Here is a 21162-nt window from a genome sequence, read left to right as displayed (position 1 = left end):
TGAAGTAGGTAATGCATGTGGAAGGGCACCATCTGGGTAAGGCAGAAACTCTTGAGATTTCCTCAAGGCACGTTATTTTCCATTTTACCCAGGGAGCTAGAACTCTGGTACTTCTAGCTAAAATTGTCCTTCATGTTAAACTGCTACAGGCCTCTGGTTCTGATGATCTTGGCTGCGGTTTTAATTTCATGGAATCATAAAGTGTCAACTTGTATATCTGCTATGTGTTTGTTATGCATAATGATGTTCTACCTCATCTGAGTATGGCACTATTTTTCACCAGTTCTTCACCTCTAGTCAAGCTGTAGGAAAAGATGATTGCCGTGCCACTTTCAGCAAGACTTGGAGATGAGCCACAGAATCATTTCCAGAAGTCCAGGGAGCAGCTCTTGCTAACAGTTTGACCTTGCAGAGATTCATCTAAATGATAAAATGATTTAATACTCCCAAACTTTCCTCTGAGTTAGCTAGTCCTTGAGAAACAGCATTTCACAAGCGGAGAAGCTACAAAGAGAAACCTCTGGCCAAGGACTGGGGAAAAAAAAATAATAAAAAAAAAAGGAATTCAGTTCCTATTGTTCCCCAAACCTGAGGAAGTTGTTTAATCTCTTTGTACTTGCTCTTTGTGGCCAAACCCCTTGTCTTATCCTCTGTTTTTCCTTGGCAGTGAGTCAGGGACCATTTAGTTATAAAGTGTATGTCCGTGTGCAGTGACAATCACATGGCAGGAGGTATTTAGGCATCATTGTACTGTTATTACCATTTTAGAAAGACTTAATTATTTTTAAACTAAAAAGGAAAAGAAACCCCAAATGATTTTTTTTTTTTGTAAAAAGATAAATGAGGAGTCTGGACAATGGATATTTTTGTTGTTGTTGTTGGACCAAATGCAGAACCAAATAAATGAAATGCAATGACCCGTGGTGTACAGGAGACCAGCTTAACCATCTAATAAACCCCAACTACTATGAAATCTGTTTGTGATAGCGGTACTGACTCCTGGTAACAGTAGTGACGGTGAACCTTTTGGTTTCCTACAGCCCGCAACGTCAAAGTACTCAAACACCTGCAGGACGTGGAAATTGAAGAAGAGAATTCCGCTGTCTTTTCCTGTGAACTTTCTCACGATGACGAGGATGTGGAGTGGTTCCTCAATGGCATCCTGCTTTACACCAACAATTTCAACGACATCAGGAACGTTGGCAATTGCTACACGCTGACAATGAAGCAGGTCAAGCCGGAGGATGCTGGCACGGTGACGATGAAGTCGGATAAGGTATCCGAGACCGTGCGCCTGAAGGTCATAGGTGGGTCATGATCACAAACCTCCTGAATGTAAATAAGAGATGCAAAGGAGCTCTTATTTACCATGTCCATGCTGCAATCGTGCTTGTAAGCTTCATCTCTCTGGGGCTGAGAAATAAGTGTGCAAGGACTTTTCTTGCAGTGTATGTTTCTACTGCAGGTAAAGATTTTCTTGAAGACTGTTTTGGTCTCCTGCCAGAACTTTTTATAGCTGTTTAGCATCCTTTTACTTGTCATCAGGCATTTCCTTTACTTGTAGGTCTCTTCAATGTTATATAGTGTATCAACTGTTGGTTGTGAAGATTTTTTTTCTGCAAGAAGCTGAGTTTCAGTGTACTTCCAAGGGTAGGGGACACCTTTAGTACGTTGGTTCTGGAGTTGGACTCATTCAGTGAAGAGAAAGCAGTTTGCTGTCCTTACTATGTCTTAAAATTTAATCACACATCTGAGTTGCTGTGGTTTAACACATCCTTGTGCATCAGCTAAGCCACAGTAAGTTGAGTGAATTATTGTCAGAAAAAGGGGTAAAACTCTCACCAAAATTTCAAAATCGTGTTTTCTTTAGCAACATAACTGTTCATGCATGCTCATGTTAATCATAGTGATTTTTTTATCCTAAATTAACTCCTTCATGTATTTGGAAATGAGTGGGAAATATTCTGAGCCTTTTTCTTGGAAAATCAGTCTGATGTCTTTCATATCCTCTTGGAGAATCATCTCTGATTTCTTTTGCATTTTGACTCTTGACCATGACTAATTTATTCTTCCCAGGATATCTCAGTAATTTGACTCTTTTACTCTATCCACTTAGAAAATTTGAAGAATTCCGTTTATCTTCCTTTTTTTATATCTGGTCAAAGACTTTCCCTGTATAAATAGCTTCAGCTTCAAAAATATTTTAAATTAGATAAAGGGAATCAATAAAGCAAAGCGCAGAGGTGCCCTGGAGAACATTTTCTGCTCCTCCACAATGCAGACAAGGGCTTCCTTAAACCCGGTTTATCTTGTTGAATAGCTCTTCCATAGAAGTGTGACACTGTCCCTCCAGCCTTATCCAGGCCCCTACCTGCCTGTCCAAGCCCCATTCCCTGTGGTGGGATTTTTGTGCTTGGCAGATGCTTCAACACAGAGAAAAATGAGTCTTTTCAGCCTCATAGGTGCACAGTCCTAAGAAAGGCCACGATTATAGCACTGTGTATCACTCCTGTCATTGCATCCTACCATTAATAAATTCTGATTTCCCTAAAACTCATTCCACTCATGAGGTTTGAGACTGTTTTAGGTTCTGCATTGGTACTGGCAGCATTGCCAAGGGTTTACTTAAGCTCCTTTTAAATATGTGGCAACAACAAAAAATGTCTCTACTTAAATATCGTGATTGTCTTCCGTTTTGCCCATTAACCTTCAGAGAAGCCTTCTGTCTTCATGAAGTCCTTGGACGATGTTTTTGGTGAGGAGCGAGGGGTGGTTAAACTGGAATGTGAAGTCTCCAAAGAGAAGGTCAATCCTGTTTGGAAAAAGGATGGTGTGAAGCTCACTTCTGGCAACAAGTATGAGCAGATACAATCTGGGAAGACCCTGTGCCTCCTTATCCATGACCTTGAAAAGACAGATGCAGGTTTATACACTTGTGATATTGGCACTGATGTTGCCAAGTCAAAAGTCAATGTTCAGGGTAAGTATTTGTAGATTATGACCAGTCAAAGGGTGCTGCAAATATGGGTGGCCTTGGTCACTTGGTTTCACACCTACTCCTCCATAAGCCTCACATGACACAGTGATGTCTGAACAATTCCTGTTACTCTTTGATGTATATCTGGTGTATACTTTGATGTATATCTGGTGTTTCATCAGCAATCACGTGTCAAGAACGTAGTGACAGTGTTTCCTTTCTGAACATCCCTAAGGCACAGAAATCCTCTCAGAAGAGCAAATAATTTTGAGAGAACAAACTGCCACCGCTCCCCCAAAAAACGTTAAAGATCAAACAAAAATCCAGGCAGATTGTGTTTCAGCTATTAATTCAGAGTCAGTTGTGGGAACACAAAAATAGGACAACATTGTTTACCGAAGGACCCAACAGTTCAGCCTGTTCTCTAATCGTTGTAGCTGATTAGAGGAAAGAGAAAAAAAAAAGAAACTCATATTGATAATGAGATACATTTTGAATTTGATTTGCACATGAGGTTGGGTAGTACGATAACAAGTTCACAAGTACAGACATCCCACTTCTCATATCAAGATACATTTTGAATTTGATTTGCACATGAGGTGGGGTAGTACGATAACAAGTTCATAAGTACAGACATCCCACTTCTCATATCAGCAAGAAGAACGTCACACCACACATCAGTGGCATCCTGTCTGACAGCATTTGTCCCCTCTAGCTCTTTGAATCTTGACTCTTGTCCATCGAGTGAGCTGTCCCTCTTCATACAGTCCCTCCAAAGAAAAGCCAGAGGATTCATGTGTCCCTTTTTTCTATATCTTCATGGTGATTCTGAGAGGGTAATGCCTGAGAAGTCATAGAATCATAGAACTTCCCATGCCAAATACATCTGCAAGGAAAGAAGTGATGTCCTGCCAGTCCAGTAGATAAACCAGTCTGATGAGCTAAAAATGTTGATATTACTACTCATGTTAATCATAAAAGTCTTTTCTTCTTCTATTAACCTACATTTTGCCTTCCAGAACTGAACATAGGTATCACCAAACGGCTGAAGAATACTGAAATCCAAGAGGGAGAAGATTGCACTTTTGAGTGCATTTTATCTCATGAAAGCATTGATTACTTCAGCTGGACGCTGAATGGGAGCAAAGTGGAAAGCGGTGGCCGATTTAAAACCTCTAATACGGGTCGGAAATACACGCTCAATATCAAAAACGCGATTCTTGATGATGCTGGAGAAGTCATTTTCACTGCCCGTGGTCTAACTTCCAAGGCTTCTCTGGTTGTAAAAGGTAACAGGATCAGAAATGTTCTGGGATTTGATTTCTTGGATACCTTTTCATAATGTGTGTCTGCAAACCATGAAGGCAAACTCTTGTGCTGATCAAATTGAAGAGCAGCCTTGAAGCACCAAGATTTTTCCTTAAAAGCAAGTGAAAGGCTGAAACTTCATAGACGTATTTGTGAATTGCACAATACCCTGTGCAGTGTGATTGTACAGACAGTGACTACCCAGACCGTGTGCATCTGAGATAATCACTTAAAGCTTTCTGAACACTCAGTGGAGAGAGGAGAAATAGGGAGTTAGTTCTCAGACTTAGTTCACCACCCACAATCATCGTGTTACCATAAGGACGGCAGAACAGTTTTTCCTGCCTTAATAGTGGTACATCAGTCTTTCGAAGAATGCTGCTTCAAGGGTGGGAAAAGGTGACAAATTTTCCATCCAGTTAGTAGAAAAGATAGTGAGAGATTGTGTACCTAGAAGACTGTTGTTTAGAAAGTTTTAATGAGCTATTTGTCCTTGGGGGTGTGTGGAACCAGACCTAAGCAGGGATTTTTCTGATCAAAACCCTTGTTATGCAGATTACGAGGTACCAAAACACCAAAAATTGTTTATGGCTGAAAGTGAACCAAAATTAAATGTGGCAGTGGGAGATCTTGACCACTGACTCAACTGAGAGAGCCAAAAACTCGCCCCCCACAGCTGCAAGGAGCATGCATGTTGATTTACTTGAGAGGCGAAGCTAATTTTAATACACTTAACCAATAATGAATAAGTTAGAAAATAAATATGTTGCAGTTTTTTGATGCAGGATGCTAGTTTCATCTAGCATCTAAACTTGGCCAACTCTGCTAATAAACCAATGTCAGCTTTCTAAACTATCATTTGGTTTAGAGATTTCTTTCTTTGTAATTGCTTCTTTCAGTGACAACTGCAGGGGCTTAGACTAGATGACCTTTAAAAGTCCCTTCCAGCCCAACACATTCTATGAGTCTATGATTTAGGACAAAATAATGGTTCCTTGAAGCCCAGTGTCTATAATTAACGCATCACTGTTGGCTGTACGGTAGCTCTGGAGTGAGTATCTCTGCTACATATCACATCTCTACAGCTGTACTGATAGAGATGATTTATAGTGAGCTATTTCTATATATCTAGATCTATATATCTAAAAATCTCACTGAGATACAGTGATATCTCATTAGTATTTAGTGAGACAGATGCTATCATAAGTGCATACCTACAATAGCTTCAGTGATGATAAAATAACATCCCCTGAATTAGATGCCATCAGGGCAAGTCCTCAGTTCCTGTATGCAATCATTCATATTCACTGAGAGCCCATAACTATAATTAATTTATAGGCAAGACTATTTTTCCCACGCCTTCCCTAACATAATCTGAATCATTCATGAGGAATGTGAAAACTTGCTGCATATTTGAACTCCAAAAATCCCAACCATATAGTGATCATTATTTTTATTCTAACTCTCCCCCTTCTTATTTATTTTTTCCCCTCTTCAGAAAAACCTACAGAGGTTATAAAACATCTGGAGGATAAAACCTCAGCAGCGGGGCAGGACATCAGCCTGAGCTGTGAATTGTCAAAACCTGATGTGAGCATTAGGTGGTGCAAGGATGGCAAAGCGATCCGAAAAAGCCAGAAATACGATTTACGCCAAGAGGGAACACGGGCCATTCTAATCATCCATGACTCCACGGTCAAGGACAGTGGGGAGTATACCTGTGAGACTGAGGTCTCCAAAACGAAAGCCAGGATCACAGTGCAAGGTCAGTTGAAACATGCATAGGGTACAGAAGTTGGGGTAAATATTTGCAACCCATGGGAGATGTTCTTCTTTTCTGTCTCCCTAAACAAGATCAACATTTTCAAACAAGATTTGGATTAAAAGCTTATAAAAAAAATCTGAAAATATACCTTGTAGGTACTGGCAATCAAAACTGGCGATTTGAATTAAACTTTTTTTGATCTGGGCCATCAAAACTGTACAGGTCTGCAAAATGAGTCCTCATCAGCACTCATACAATGGCATTAAATTTTCTTGGAAATATTTTACCTGCTATGTCTTGTGACAGGGGGTGGACCTGGTGATTGTCTCAGATCTATTCTGTTTGATAGGATTAGAGGAAATACTCTCAGGTTGCACCAAGGGAGTTTTAGATTGGATATTAGGGAAAATCTCTTCACTGAAAGGGTTGGCAAGAACTGGAACAGGCTGCCCAGGGAAGTAATGGACACACCATCCCTGGAGGTATTTAGAAGGTGTGTAGATGAGATCCTCAAGGACATGGTTTAGTGGTGGGCTTGGCAGTGTTATGTTAACAGTTGGACTTCAGGATCTTAAAGGTCTTTTTCAACATAAATCATTCTACGATTTTATACTCTGTGATTCTACAAGTATGGGCAGAAAGGATTCAAAACTAAAGTATGCCTAGAACTTGTCTGGTAACAAATCTGTCTCTGTCTCTCTTTTCGTCATTTTTTTTCTTTTTTTTTATTCCCCTTTCAGAGAAACCTAATTATTTCATCAAGGAACTTTCAGATCTGAAAGTCGATGAAAGTGGAACTGCAGTCTTTGTGTGCCAGAGTGAGAAAGCTGCATCCTCTGTGGTCTGGAGGAAAGGCATAGCTGAACTCAGAGCTAGCAGGAAATATGAGATCACACAGAAAGGACAAGTCCTCCAGCTGACCATAAATAACTTGGAGAAAAGTGACAGTGACACTTACAGCTGCGACATTGGTGATGCCCAGTCCAGAGCCAAGCTCGTTGTGCAAGGTATGCATGACAGGAATGTGCTTGTACATCCCCCTTCTCCAACAAGAAGCATTTTATGTGTAGGCAGATCTATTTCTCAGACTGTGTCCACTGAGTTCTGGCTCTGTCTCACTCGTGATATGGTTTAGGGGTGAACTTGTAGTGTAGGGTTAATGATTGGACTCGATGATCCCAAGGGTCTTTTCCAACCTTAATTGTTCTATGATTCTATGATTCTATGACTTATATACACGGCACAGGGCATGTGGATAAAAATACAGCAATATGGAGCTGCACATGCAGAACAATTTGAAGCAATTACACCTGGGAGTACTTTGGGTAGGGTTTAAAGCCCAAAAGGCCAATGGGAGGAGAGGCTGGTGTTTCTGTAGGAACATAGAATGGGTATGATTTGAAGTGCTTGATAGGGACTCTGAGTTACATAGGGAAGAAATTATTCTGCCTCCAGGGTTTCCTCTGTGCCCTTTGATGCTTCTTTCCAGTGGTGGTTTCGAAGAGGGGATGGGTGAATGAGTGGTCTATTAATCATAGAATCACAGAATGTTGGGGGTTGGAAGGGATCTCTAGAGATCACCCAGTACAACCTCCCTGCCAGAGCAGGGTCACCCGGAGCAGCCACACAGGAACGTGTCCAGACAGGGTTTGAAAGTCTCCAGAGCAGGAGACTCCACACCCTCTCTGGGCAGCCTGGGCCAGGGCTCCAGCACCCGCACAAGAAAGTAGTTTCTCCTCATGTTGAGGCGGAACTTCCTATGTTCTAATTTAAACCCATTATTCCTTGTTCTATTGCTGGGCACCACTGAAAAGAGATTTTCCTTTTCCTCTTGACACCCACCCCTCAGATATTTCTATATGTTAATAAATCCCCTCTCAACCGTCTCCTTTCAAGGAGGCCCAAGTCTCTCAGTCTCTTCGTAGGAGAGATGTGCAAGTCCCTTGATCCCCCTCGTAGCTCTCCCTTGGACTCTCTCCAGTAGGTCCCTGTCTCTCTGGAACTGGGGAGCCCAAAACTGGAGGGGTGCAACCCAATCTCCGGCTGAAGAATACAAGCCAGCAGCTTTTATTTGATGCTACAGGCAGTAAATGATCTGTGGCCAATGCCAGTAGCAGGACAGTGCCTAAAGGGAAGGACTGAGGTCTGACTGTTCCTCACTGGAGCCCCGACTAGGCAAAACCCTTCCACTGAAATTGATGAAACAATGACCAAAACAGGAGGAACACTAAAGACTAAGCACATGGAGATGAAGTGGTCATGACCACTTATTAATTATTATAGTAAGTTATTAAAGACTAGGGGGTAAAACTATACTCTGATCATGTGCTAGAGCAGCCTTGAGAAGCGAAGTGTGCTTAATCCACTCAGGATCTGAGCTACCTGAATTCACTCTGCGGTTTCTAACATCAATTTTTCTAAGTGAAAAAATACTTTACTGTTACAAAGCTAAAGGTAAAAATTCTCCACACTGGTTCTGTAAGCAGGAGCAACATCAGATATGTCTTTGTATACATTGGTAACCCGATTTTATGTATTTATACTTAAGGGCTGTCTGTCTCTCTGTCTGTCTGTTGCCCTTGAAAGGGCTGTTGGTTTGTTTCTTTTATGAAAGTTGCAGTCAGACACTCTGCTCCCTTCCCACTGTGTTTAAGATTGCACTACACTCCAAGAAGGTGGGGACTGAGTGCTCCTATCCCACAGAAAATGAGTTATATTTGCTTTAGAAAAATGAAAGGGTTTATCCTGGAGGGATCATCTGCTTAGTGATATCTAGAGCCCAGTGATGCTGTCAGAGTCCCATCCTTTCAGCCTTTTCAGGTAGTTCCATGAAGGGAAACTTTATAACACTGGATTTAGGTTGTACTGGCTACTTGTTCTGTTCTTTATGTTCCGGTGCTTTGAAGTTGTGATCATTGTAATTTGGTGTGTGTCTTGTCTATATTGTCTTCCTGTGAATGGCTTTTGTGTTGCACTAACATGGGAACTGTGCTTCAGTCTTCTGTATCATGAACGTACTTCTTTCTTGTAATGCTCATGTGGGAGATCTTGGCATTTTCCATTTCGATTTTCGTGTTAGAAAATGAAGATTCCAGTAATTGATGTATCTATGTTCCTTTCAGGCCAGAAAGTGCTAATAACAGAAGACCTGGAAGATGTCACTGTATTAGAAGGAGAATCTGCCATGTTCAAATGCAGAATCTCTCCTGTAGACTATAGCAAAGTGCAGTGGTTTTTGGATAAAACCCCACTCCATACCAATGAACTTAATGAGATCCAGTCCCAGCCTGGTGGATATCACTTGCTAACGTTGAAAAAACTCTCACTGAAGGACTCGGGGGTCATTACATTTGAAGCTGGTGATAAGAAAGCATCTGCCAATTTGGTTGTTAAAGGTAATTCAATCATTGAAACTGCAGGAGAGGAAAGAACGCGTAGAAATAAGTATGGGTTAATGTGAGTAGGTTAAAAAAGAACTAAAATGCTACAAATTTAGCCCTGTCATATCTATAACTGTGTGTGGTCAAGGATAGCATTACTGATGTAATGAAGCTAGGGCTGGGGAGTGAACACTTTTTAGTGTTGGCTGATTCTCAGAGTGGTTATAGGAGCTTAGATGGGAATGTTATACTGTACTGATGGTACATTGGATGTCCTGTCCAGTTTTCCTTGAGCCAAGCTGATCAGCATGATGACAAATCAGAAAAAATCAATTAGTTCAATGGGGGGGCGGGAAGTGCAACCAATAGATTTTTTTTTTATTTCGTTTTCGTTGTTTGAAAGGCAGCATAACATTTGTTCTCTGCTATTTGTTATTGACAATTAATTGTTTTATCTGGAAAACTTAAACTAAGTTAAAACTGCCACGTTACTCAACTTCTGTAGCAAGGGAATAAAGTGAATGCCGGACAACCCAAGACTACATGATCAGAGACGTGTTTTCTTACTGGAAACATAAATATTTCTTATTATCCAGAGATGTAAAAAAACACAGTCTCCACTGAGTCATATTTTCATTCTTTCCAGAATCACCACTATTCTTGCCAAAAAATGTTTTTTAAAAAACTTGAAAATTCACTCAGGTCTTGCTATGCTACTGAAATGCAAACAGATTTATTTCTGAAGCCAAATGACAGGTCTTATTTGTAAACTTTTGACTCTTTTTGTTGATGTAAATATGTGATGGTTTTAGTCTCCTGTTTTATCGATTTTTTCACAAGTTAAAAAGCGTTAAGTTAGGGAGGGGATAAGCTCTACCCTGGCCAATTTAGCTGTTGATATCTAGCTTAGGCTACTTCTATAAGCTGTGTAGAAATACAAACACATCCAGAGACATCTACATGACCCATCGGAGCTATCTGCCTGGCTTTAGAAGATTCATGAAGTGACACCAGCTCTAGGTATTAAGAAACCTGTATTGCACCTCGCTTCATACAAAATTAACTTTTCCACGTTCAGTTAGAAGATTCAAACCCATCAGCTCATATGGAAATGTGCTTAGGAAAATCGTGGCCCCATATTGTTCCTGTTTGGCAAGATGTGAGAGAGATCTTATTTCTGTTCTTTAACTGGGACGTTGTCCTCTCAGTTTATTCCAAATGGCATAAGGTATCTGCTAAACATGTTATGGCATGACTGGTTCCTTCCTGTAGGCTTTGTAGTCTTAGAATCCTATCATAGAATCACAGGATGGCCTAGGCTGGAAGGGACCTTAGAGATCATCTAATCCAACCTCCCCGCCATGGGCAGGGACACCTCTCAACTGGACCAGGTTACTCAAGGCCTCAATATGGTTGTGAACATCAAATTATTTGTTACTAACCTTGACCTGTAGTTTTGATACAAGTAATCTTACATGTAAATCTCACAGATTACTTGTGATCTGAAAATCCACACCTCTTCTGAAACATCTCAGATGGTTTTTATGTGATTCTAGAGAAGCCCTGCATCTTCACAGAGGAGCTGGTTGATACTGAAGTCACTGAGGGAGAGGATGTGTTCCTTCACTGTGAAACCTCCAAGTCAGACAGCCCCGTAAAGTGGTGCAAAGATGGGAAGAGCCTTAGGAATTCTTCCAAGTATAACATCAGCCGGTCGGGATTTGAAGCCAAGCTTGTCATTCACAGGGCAGATGAAAGAGACAGTGGGAGATATGAGTGTGAGGCTGGAGCAGCTAAAAGTAGTGCTGTTATTACTGTCAAGGGTAAGAACTTTTGGAGTGATGGTTTGGGTCCTAACTTGTCATTTAACACAGAGGTCAGAGTAATAAATTGAAATGATGAAAATATGAACCTATACTGTGAAGCTGCACCACAGTTAGGTGAGGTTCTCATCAAACCATCCAGGGCAGCACCCAGCGAGGTGACAGAATGTGACAAAGGACAATTCTTCATCTTTGGGTCTGCTTAGGCCTCTCTAGAGGCCAAAGCCCTCTAGAGAGCAATGAGTCAGTAGAGGACAGTGGCCATCTCTGTATGAGGTTCACCCAGCCTGAGACATAATCCAGAGAAAGGATGATTCACTTCCGGAACTGTCTCCACTGATGGCTCTAAGGATGGAGTTCACACACCCACGTTTGTCTGGGTAATTGCTTTAGGCAGCCAAATTTCTTGAGTAAAGCACCCCAGAATTGTGATCAGGCAGGAGGTGCTATCTACAGGATTGGTATCTGGGCTGAAGTAAATGTTGCCTTGTTAGATCCATGAGCATACCTCCCTGAGCACATTGGATAAGCACCAAATATGTTAAGTAGGCATTCGTCTGAGCCATCTCAGAACCATGTTTATTTACTACACGTGTTATAATCACCTGAGGATGAGGAGGAGCTGAATTTCTGTGACAGAAATCGCTCATTCACTTGGGCAGGTCTGAGCAGGTCCAGAGGGGTCATTGATGGGACCTGGGTTAGAGAAGTCAGAGCGAACAAAAAGCATTTGGGTTGTTGGAATAGTCAACCTGAACCTCAGAGCCCGAAGGAGGAAGGCAAGCTGCTCACGGTATTTATCTAGAACACAAGAAACGTGCCAACTTAAGGCTGAGATCTGCTCTGCAACGGAAGAGAAGACCTTGGCAGTGTAATGAAGAAGAGAGTTTATGGTTAATGGACCCAATTTTCTACATCTTTCTGTAGCACTAGAATATTTTCCTAATACTCATTACACACACAAAAAAAGATCTGTGTTGCCTTCAGTAAGACCCGGATCTCACCTGTGATGAAGACCAATTTTCTGTTAGGAAAAAAAAAAGGATTCATGGTGTTACACAAGAGCCCCATTTTTCCCTTCACAGAGAAAGGTGTGGATGGATGTGGGATTTGGACACATGGATTCAGATCCCTGGTAGATGTGAAGGAGTCAAGTCTTAAGGATGCCTACAACCCATCACACTGTTGTAGCTTTCCTTCAGCTATTAGGGTCACATCAGAAGAGCAGAATGCAAAAAGAGCAGAATAATAATAATAATAATTAAAAAATCAGTATATGACACTGAGTTTCCCAAACTACAAGTAAAAGGAGAACAGAAGAACAGCCTCTTGTTTTTAAATAGCCACAGTACAACTGCATCGTGGAGCAGTAGCTGACTTATCTAACCATAAGACTGCGGAAGCCAGGAAGAAATTAGAGTTTTTTCATGAACTGAGGGGAAAACTCTTCACTTGAGTTTTTTTTGTCCTTGATAAGTGCCTTCTCTACAGTAGCTCACCTTAAAGCCTCAAATCCCAGGCTGTGACAGAGCCTGCACAGAAATCACCACAGGGGACCCTTTCGTGTCCAGCTATGCTTTCTTCTCTGTGTTTGCTCTGTGCTAGTTTCAAGTCTGTATTCATGTCTGATAAATAATATGTTGTGGATTTTCTTTTTATAACGAGAAATCAATACTTCTGGTCATGACAGAAAGCGCTTTGCTATTTCTCTGTGTCCTCCGTGTTACGTGCGAATTGACCTCAGTAGTTTTATGTATTTTGTCCCAGTGGTCCGGCTCTGACCACCCATCTGCGATGCTGCAACATGCTGTTTGTGTCATTAACAGCAGTGCAGCATCTGCCACTAATGTTAATAAAGACAATGGTAGCAATGTCTTCAATAGTACAGGCAGTGGTTAAAAGGAAGAGAAACATATGGTCTCAAATGTGAGGTTTTTTTGCTACTGTAGAGTGCAGCCAGATGTGACTTGTCAGAATCTGTTTACTGTTCGCTAGTGCTTTTCCATTCCTGGGATTTTTCCACCTCAGTAATGATGTATGAAACAAAAAGGGAAAAGCGGTTTCCAATCTGTGTGTTTCCTTAAACATTTGCAATATTCTTTTTCAGAGATGCCGGTTCTTTTCAAGCAAGAGCTGCGAAATGAAGAGGCTAAAGAAGGAAAACAAGTCAAGCTGACCTGTGAGCTCAGCAAACCTGATACCCCAGTGAAGTGGATGAAAGGAGACACTGTTCTCTATGCCAGTGAAAAGTACGAGTTTAAGCAGCGTGGCACTGTGGCAGAGCTCATTATTCGAGACGTCAAATCGGTAGATGCTGGGGACTATACCTGCACTGCTGGGGAACTGAAGACCACTGCTCAGGTGAAAGTCAAAGGTAGGCAGAGTTAGATACCTTGCCACACTTTCTTAACCCATTGCTAAACAGATCTTTAAAAGAAGTCACATACCACTTACTGGCAGTGCCACCTACAAATTCAGAAGTAACATTTAAAGGTAATATTGCATACTTGTAAGCACGTGTATATATATCTAACATTCACAGAATCTTACGTCATGCATCTGGAATTTTAAATCTTTAACTTCCCACCAGGCAAAAAAATAAGTGCAGAAATTTTATTTTCTATACCCTATGCACCATAGTTCCTGAGCTATCAGCTATTTTCTGTGGTCATGACTAAGACTGGGGTTAGACGTGGAAACCAGGAGCACTGGAGCACAAGAACATGAAAGCATAAGTCTACTCTGTCAAAATGCAGATGGCCAACTGGTTAATGTTTAGACCACCAGAATCCCCCAAACATCTTTTTTAAGGGCTCTCAGATGCCATCTGTTCTCCCCAACACCCCTGAACAAATACAGTAGCTTTTGTAGTACAGCAGAAGAAATATAGGGCAGCAGAAGGGAATTCATGAGGTGAGAATTCCCAGGAGAATCAAAAGAGGTCCTTATTAGAGATGACGGAAACTTCCCCAGTACTCCTAGAAATCCACAGTGAGATGATAACATCTGGAGGAGAGATTTCGTCCTGCTCCCAGGCAGGCTCGCTTTGATGCTGCACAGCCAAAGGAGGGTCTCGGGCTGCTCTGCTCACTTGGGGAAGGACTGGTTTTAAGAGGTGACAGCTCTCATGAGGTGCTTGTTGTACAGCAGGTCAAGAGAGCACATCCTAATCCCTGGTTCTGTGTTCTAGCTGTACCTGTCCTTTTTAAACAAGGCCTGGAGAACACGGAACTGGAGGAGGGGAAATCTGTCTCCTTGCGCTGCGAGCTCACAAAAGCTGATGCTACCGTGGTCTGGAAGAAGGGAGAAGCTACACTCCAGGCAAGTGCCAAGTATGAAATGAAGCAGAAGGGGACAGTGGCAGAGCTGGTGATTCATAACGCAGAGCCAGAAGATGCGGGAAGATACACCTGTGACACTGGAGACCAACAGACCACAGCCCAAGTCAAAATCCATGGTAGGAATAAGACACCTGCTTGTGACCATTTGTTGTTGTTCTCGCCATGGTCCTGCTAGTTCCTGCACATTTATAGTGAGAATTCAAGGGGGAAAAGAAAAGATTGGTACAAACAAAAGGCAGCTCTGGCTGGGCCCGTTATGTTCTCAGTTTTCTAGGATATACTAACTTCATGCTAAAATGTAGAAATCACACGTACCTGGTAACAAAATATCTTTTCTTGCCTCTGAAATAACTTTTCTGCTTTCTGCTCTGAGCAGAAGAGCTTGTCTGAGCTCTGAGCTGGAAGGTAAGAAGGGTCTCAGCTACACATTTTGTAGCTGAGATTTTGCAATTCTCTTCTGTACTTTCTCAGCAAGTTTTTCACAAGTCATTGACCATCAGCGTTTGGGCAGGAGAAGGGTAATTACCCTGATATTCTAATTATTGGGAAATGATTGTTTTGATTTTATTTTCTCCCAAACTCATGGTGACGTCTTGTAAATCCAAGTGGAATTCTGGAACTACAGGTAGGTTGGAGCTTATCAGCTGTGCCGAGAGAATCTGTTACGGCTTTAGCTCCCATATGAGGTCCTCAGCTGGCAATGATGCTCCTAAAGTAAAATGAGAATGCTTCATTCCTCAGCCAACTCTGCACTCATCAAAGAAGAGCTGAAGAGTGTGGAAGCTGTGGAAGGTGGGACAGCCAGCCTGCGATGCCAGCTGAGCAGGGAGGTCCCTGTGGAGTGGAGGAAGGGGCACGTCCTTCTCCGTCCGAGTAACAAGTACAGGATGAGGCAGGAGGGCACGGTGGCTGAGCTGCTTATCCACGATCTGGACCCAAAGGACGCTGGAGACTATACCTGTGTAGCAGGGAACCAAAAAACCACAGCAGCCTTATCAGTGAATGGTAAAAAGTCAGAAATAACCCAGGAATTCTGGGACGTTTTTGTCAATCTCTTTCCTCCTTCTCTCCGTACATTCCCTCATGTCCTGCTTCTACTTTTCTCATCCTTCCACTTTTTCCTGTTGACGTGTCACTCCTTTCCCCAACCTCTGTCCATGATCAGCTTTCATTGTGCCCGATGTTGTGTGTGTGTGTGTTGTGTTGTCTTCTCACCTTTCCTCAAGTGAAGGTTGCTGACATGCACGTTGTTTTTTTCCTAAATTAATATGGAAATATAAGATTCCTTCAGATTTTCTGTTAAGGAGGGTTCATCACCTTTAATGATGAGTATGAGTTTGTCATTTACATGCGTGATCACCATCAAGGTCACACCTAACTCTGATTCCCACAGTACATTTTACTAAAGGGTTGATTTTTTGCCAGCTACAAAAAAAAAAAAAACCACCCAAAAAACCAATGCAGGACGCATTTAATGATTAAGAGTATTGGAGTAAACTTTAGGTAGTCATACAACAGATTGTAATGCAGCCTCTGACCAGCGATCTGGGCAGGACCTCAAGTTGCCATCCCTTTCCATTCTGCATCTCTCAGCGTTGCCAATTCGCTTCAAAAAAGAGCTGAAGAACGAGGAAGCCACCGAGAGCGGGACGGCCACGCTGCAGTGCGAGCTGAGCCGAGCAGTGGACTCGGTCGAGTGGAGGAAGGATGGGAAGATGCTGATGCCAAACAGCAAATACAAAATGAGACGGGAAGGGCGTTTTGTTGAGCTCGTAATCCAAGACCTAGACTTGACGGATGCTGGGAACTACACCTGTGTGTGTGGAGACCAGAAGACAACAGCTGCTTTGAGAGTGAATGGTAACCATTCTACACATGTTTTCTCGTTAAGCCCTAAATTTAGCATGTTTGATAATATTTGCTGGTCATCCAAAGCTTGGTCAGTGTGATTTCTCAGAGGTTTGTGTTCTGGGACCTGTGGTGCCAAATAGTCACCCTATTAGACAATATTCCCTTGTGTTTTGTGGGTTTTTTTTTTTGGTTTGGTTTGGTTTTGTGTTTTGGGGTGGGGTTTTTTTTGTTGTTTTTTTTTTTTAAGACAGCATAGTTATGTTGCATATTGTTTTCTCTAATTTATTTCTCTCTGCTTTAGAAGGTTTTATCCCTCTTTCCAACTGTATCCACCTAGCCATAGTGCATTTTTGGTTAACTGAATACAGTGCAGTCCGGTAACTCACAGCAGAGTCCTGCTCATTTCGATCTCATGCTGATTCCTTCTCTGTTGGTATTGCACCCTTCAGCCTTGCCTGTCCTCTTCCAAGAAGAAATGTCAAACAAGGAAGCTATGGAGGGGCAGGCAGTCACTTTGCACTGTAAACTGAGCAAATCAGCCCCTGTCGAGTGGAGAAAGGGGAATAAGATCCTCAAGGCAAGTGAAAAATACAAAATAGAGCAGGAAGGTCCTTTTGCGGAGCTGGTGATCCAGGACTTGGATTTGGCAGACGCTGGTGATTACAGCTGTGTGTGTGGAGACCAACAGACTACGGCTGCCTTGACAGTAAATGGTAAAAACAAATTCTCAGCATGTGTCCCAAGTAAACCTGCGTAGTTCCAACATCTTTTCCTCTTTTCCTCCTGTTTCATCTGCCCGCTGCACACTTTATTTCCTCCTCTCTGCTGATGAATTTTTCTATCCTGTTTTCCTTCCTTTGCCCTCTTTCTCCTTTCACCTGGTGCCCTCTTGATGTGCCATGTGTCTTCCTAGCTACTATGTTCCAATGACAAGTGGAGATCCCCAATTCACCACAATCTCCCCAGTCCAATAGAGCTGCTTGCATATAAGTTTTCCCACAGGGACTGACCTGAAAGTGGGAATAATATTTACTTTTTGTTACCTTGGCTGTTACACTTGTTGCTGCTAAGAGGAGCAAGTTTTCATCTATGTATGATGTTACACAAGGACTATCATAGTAAAAACTGGCCCTTATATGCTCCTACTTATTCCCAGCCCTTTTTTACCAGTTTTGGCTTAACTCTTCCTTAGCATACACTTCTACCTCAGCAGAAAGCTGACAGCATGTTTGTAACTAACTGCTCTGTTTTAAGGGGCTCTATTTATAAAAATACAGACAGTGCCATGAATCAGGCACTTCTGTAGAATTGTTTTTGGTTGTTTTTTTTTCCTCAAGGGAAACAAAATGCTCTGGGTCTCATATCAAGCTATGACCTTTCATCTTACCCCTTTGATTTTATGATGTATAAAGTATAGGTGACTTGTCAACTAGGTCTACAGATAGGCTTGCTTTTAAAGCAAGTTCTACAGTATGAGGACAAAAAATTAAAAATCAGACTGAAACCTTTTTTGCCAATGTTAGAGATTGGAACAAAATCCTGGAGAAGGTGTTGTGGCTTCAGTGACACCCAGGTTCAGGGATGTAGAGGAAGAGAATGAGTAGGTCATGGGTCAGGCTTTCTCAGCTTTGATGCCGTGTCCATATTGCATTTGCTCTGCAGTCCTTCCTGCTCTTTTCACCAAAGAACTGGCAGATGAAGAAGCCACGGAAGGTAAAAGTGTCTCACTACACTGTGAGCTGAACAAGGCTGCTGCCAACGTGGAGTGGAAGAAGGGATTCAAGACCCTCAAATCAAGTGACAAATACAAAATGAAACGCGAAGGTGTCGTTGCCGAGCTTACAATCCAAAATCTAGACCTGACGGATGCTGGAAATTATTCCTGCGTGTGTGGAGACCAGCAGACTATGGCAGTTTTAACAGTACATGGTAAAATAAACAAACCAAGACACATATTAAAAGTAACTATCCTGATTTCTCCGTTCATTTGGACAGACACCTGGTTATCCTTCCATCTCCTTCCTTCTGCCAGACCCTTATCCACAGCTCACTGATGCCAACAAAGTGCTTCCATCAGCATCAGTGGGGACAGGGTGCCTGGCACAGGAGGGATATCAATGGGCAAGCTCAGAGAAACATAGGCAACTCAGACTGATTAATTAAAGTCCATCATTTTGTTTTCCCTTTTCCTTTATTAGACTCTGCTAGGCTGAAGCCGATCAAAATCGATTGCAACCAAGAGGCTATTAGTGACTTAGGGATCTTAAGGTGTCATTAAATTCCCAAAGGTTAGGTTAATTCCTGGAATCTTATTCCCATACTCCCTTCCTAAGACAAGGAGGTGCTTTTATATGTATGGCCCAGCTGCTGTTGTGTTCAGTTACTGTCCTTTATTAAAGCACACCCAAACCTTCTGAGGGACGACCATTCTCAGGGAGAGCTTTGATTTTTACTGCAGCTGACGTGTTTGAAAGGATATGTCAGTTCAGGTGAAAATGGTTGTTTTCCCATCATGTATTGAAATGAGCAATTTCATTTCAAACTGACATTTAGAATGAAACTCCAGCGTTTCATTTTTTTCTTTAACGCACTATGTCTTTTTGTTTGTTTAAGTATGTGAAAACATAGCAAACATCCTCCCATTATGGTTCCAAAAGTTGTATAAGAAAACCATTTTTTTCCCAGAAATTTCAAATCAGTGTTTACTCTTTTTGCTTGACATTTCAGAGGAAAAAAAATGGGTTTTCTACTTCTGTTTGTATTGATTCATGACTCTGAGTAGATGTTAAATGCCTCTATAGATTGCTGCAAGCATTGAATCGTTTCCTGGTGATGTTATTTGTTTCCTCATACTGATTCATGGAAACTATTGAGAATCTATGTTCTTGGATTGATAATTCAGTTCAAGATAAGAAGGAAAAGGAAAATTAATCAACGATGTTTAATTTTAACTCTTTGGAACATGGCATCTCACTGCTCATATTGCTGTCCTCCAGCTTTGCCTGCATTTTTCAAAGAAGGATTGAAGAACAGAGAAGCCACAGATGGTGCAACAGCCACTCTACACTGCGAGCTGAGCAAGGTTGGGGTCCCGGTGGAGTGGAAAAAAGGGGACAAGATACTCAAACCAAGTGATAAGTACAGGATGAGACAAGAAGATACGGCTGCAGAGCTGTTGATCCGAGATCTGGAGGTAGAAGACACAGGAGAATACACCTGTGTGTGTGGAGATCAGAAGACCTCGGCTGTCTTGACAGTCCATGGTAATAGCAGTGTCTCAAGGAGATCCCTTTCTCGGAGAGATTTCTTTCCCACTTAATTTGCTGGTTTGATTCTGCAGCATTTTCTAGGTTTTCTGGCTGTGTTTAATGCCACCTCCACTGTCTGTTAGTTTGAAACTGATGGCTTTCTGGCAAAGCAGAGTTGTAAGAATTTCTCATCTTAGCCTTCACTTCTCAAAAGTGAAAAATGCACCTAAGGCCAAGAGTGAGCAGACCTTCGGGAGAGAGCTTGTTCTCAGAGGGTTTTGTCCTTGTGTCCCAAGGATGTCAGTGGATTTCAATGCTTAACTTGCCTTCAAGTTCTTTAAAAATGCTGAGCTCAGTGAGAGGTTTTCCCATCCAGGAATGAATCCTCCTCTTTTGCAGAACTGTGATGTATTCTGCCAAGGAATTGATACTTTCCAAAAAAAATAAATAAAAAAAAATAACCACAGATCCTCATGTAGGGAGTAGTGAGACAGATTTTGTTCCTGTCTCTGTCACTGTGAATAGCAACAAGCTTTGGTTGCCCCTCCAGAAGAAGCAGTTCTGATACAGTTTCAATAGATGAATGGTTTTTATTTGAGATATATCTTAAAGATGAGATACTTCTAAGGACAAGGTTAAAACTGTGGAGGCAAAACTCTCTTCTCTCAGATTTTCTGTAAGTTTTTACTTCCTCTTCCTTATCCCAGCTGGAGGGACTGGAGCTCCTCCAAGCTGGAACTTTCTTCTCTGTGCAAGTTTCTTCCTTTCTACTTTGGTGGCACACAATCACACCACGAGGCAACTTGCTGAATGCTGCTATAAAAAGCCCTCTGTATTCCTGATATTAGAGCCATTATGTCCTTAGAAATTAAGTCTTAAAAGCGCATCTGAAGTTACTAATTGTTTTTCAGAACCAGAAAGATAAATTATGGTGTCAGGAAAGGTAGAGGTCTCCAGCTAACAGTGCTGTCATCTGGGGCAATGGCTTTTAATCAAATATCACATCATTATTGTTCAAGACAGAGGACTTCAGACTGAAATAGATAGAGAGGACTACTGGAATCAGGTGGGAAGGGATGAGCATGCTGCGTAAATCAACACTGGAAGCGGGTCATGGTGGCAGCACTCATCCCTCAGTATTTTACTGACAGATGCAGTTTTCAAGACTGTGTGATTTGTTTCCCTGTAATAGTGAAGGACTGGCCTGAGGACCTAGTCCTAAGTTCCTCAAGGCCTGGTTAATGGTTGTGACACCCTCTCTGTTTATATTACATCCCATAGCTTTGCCTGCACTGTTCAAAAAAGAACTTGTCCATATGGAAGCCACAGAAAACGAGACAGCTGTTCTGCAGTGCGAGCTAACTAAACCCGCTCCGGTGGAGTGGAGGAAAGGGCAAAAGGTCCTCAAGCCTAGTGAGAAGTACAAAATGAGACTGAAGGACACCGTTGCTGAGCTGACAATCCACAGC

General features: G+C 42.0%; 1 protein-coding gene across 1 annotated transcript in view; it reads left to right on the top strand.

Annotated features, from left to right (window-relative positions):
* The window catches only part of LOC104281004 (obscurin-like), a gene marked incomplete at both ends in the record, with an annotated part of 56446 nt that overhangs the window by 13675 nt on the left and 21609 nt on the right, over window positions 1-21162 (top strand). The window contains 11 exons of the mRNA XM_009878848.1: window positions 1041-1307; window positions 2714-2980; window positions 3997-4266; window positions 5784-6050; window positions 6791-7057; window positions 9173-9445; window positions 10987-11253; window positions 15336-15599; window positions 16895-17158; window positions 18108-18374; window positions 19442-19708. Of these exons, the coding sequence (XP_009877150.1) occupies window positions 1041-1307; window positions 2714-2980; window positions 3997-4266; window positions 5784-6050; window positions 6791-7057; window positions 9173-9445; window positions 10987-11253; window positions 15336-15599; window positions 16895-17158; window positions 18108-18374; window positions 19442-19708 (2940 nt within the window). The remainder of the gene's footprint in view (window positions 1-1040; window positions 1308-2713; window positions 2981-3996; window positions 4267-5783; window positions 6051-6790; window positions 7058-9172; window positions 9446-10986; window positions 11254-15335; window positions 15600-16894; window positions 17159-18107; window positions 18375-19441; window positions 19709-21162) is intronic.

Source organism: Apaloderma vittatum, unplaced genomic scaffold (genome assembly GCF_000703405.1).
Source record: "Apaloderma vittatum isolate BGI_N311 unplaced genomic scaffold, ASM70340v1 scaffold7491, whole genome shotgun sequence".
Lineage (NCBI taxonomy): Eukaryota > Metazoa > Chordata > Aves > Trogoniformes > Trogonidae > Apaloderma > Apaloderma vittatum.
This window is presented reverse-complemented; position numbering and strand designations above follow the sequence as displayed.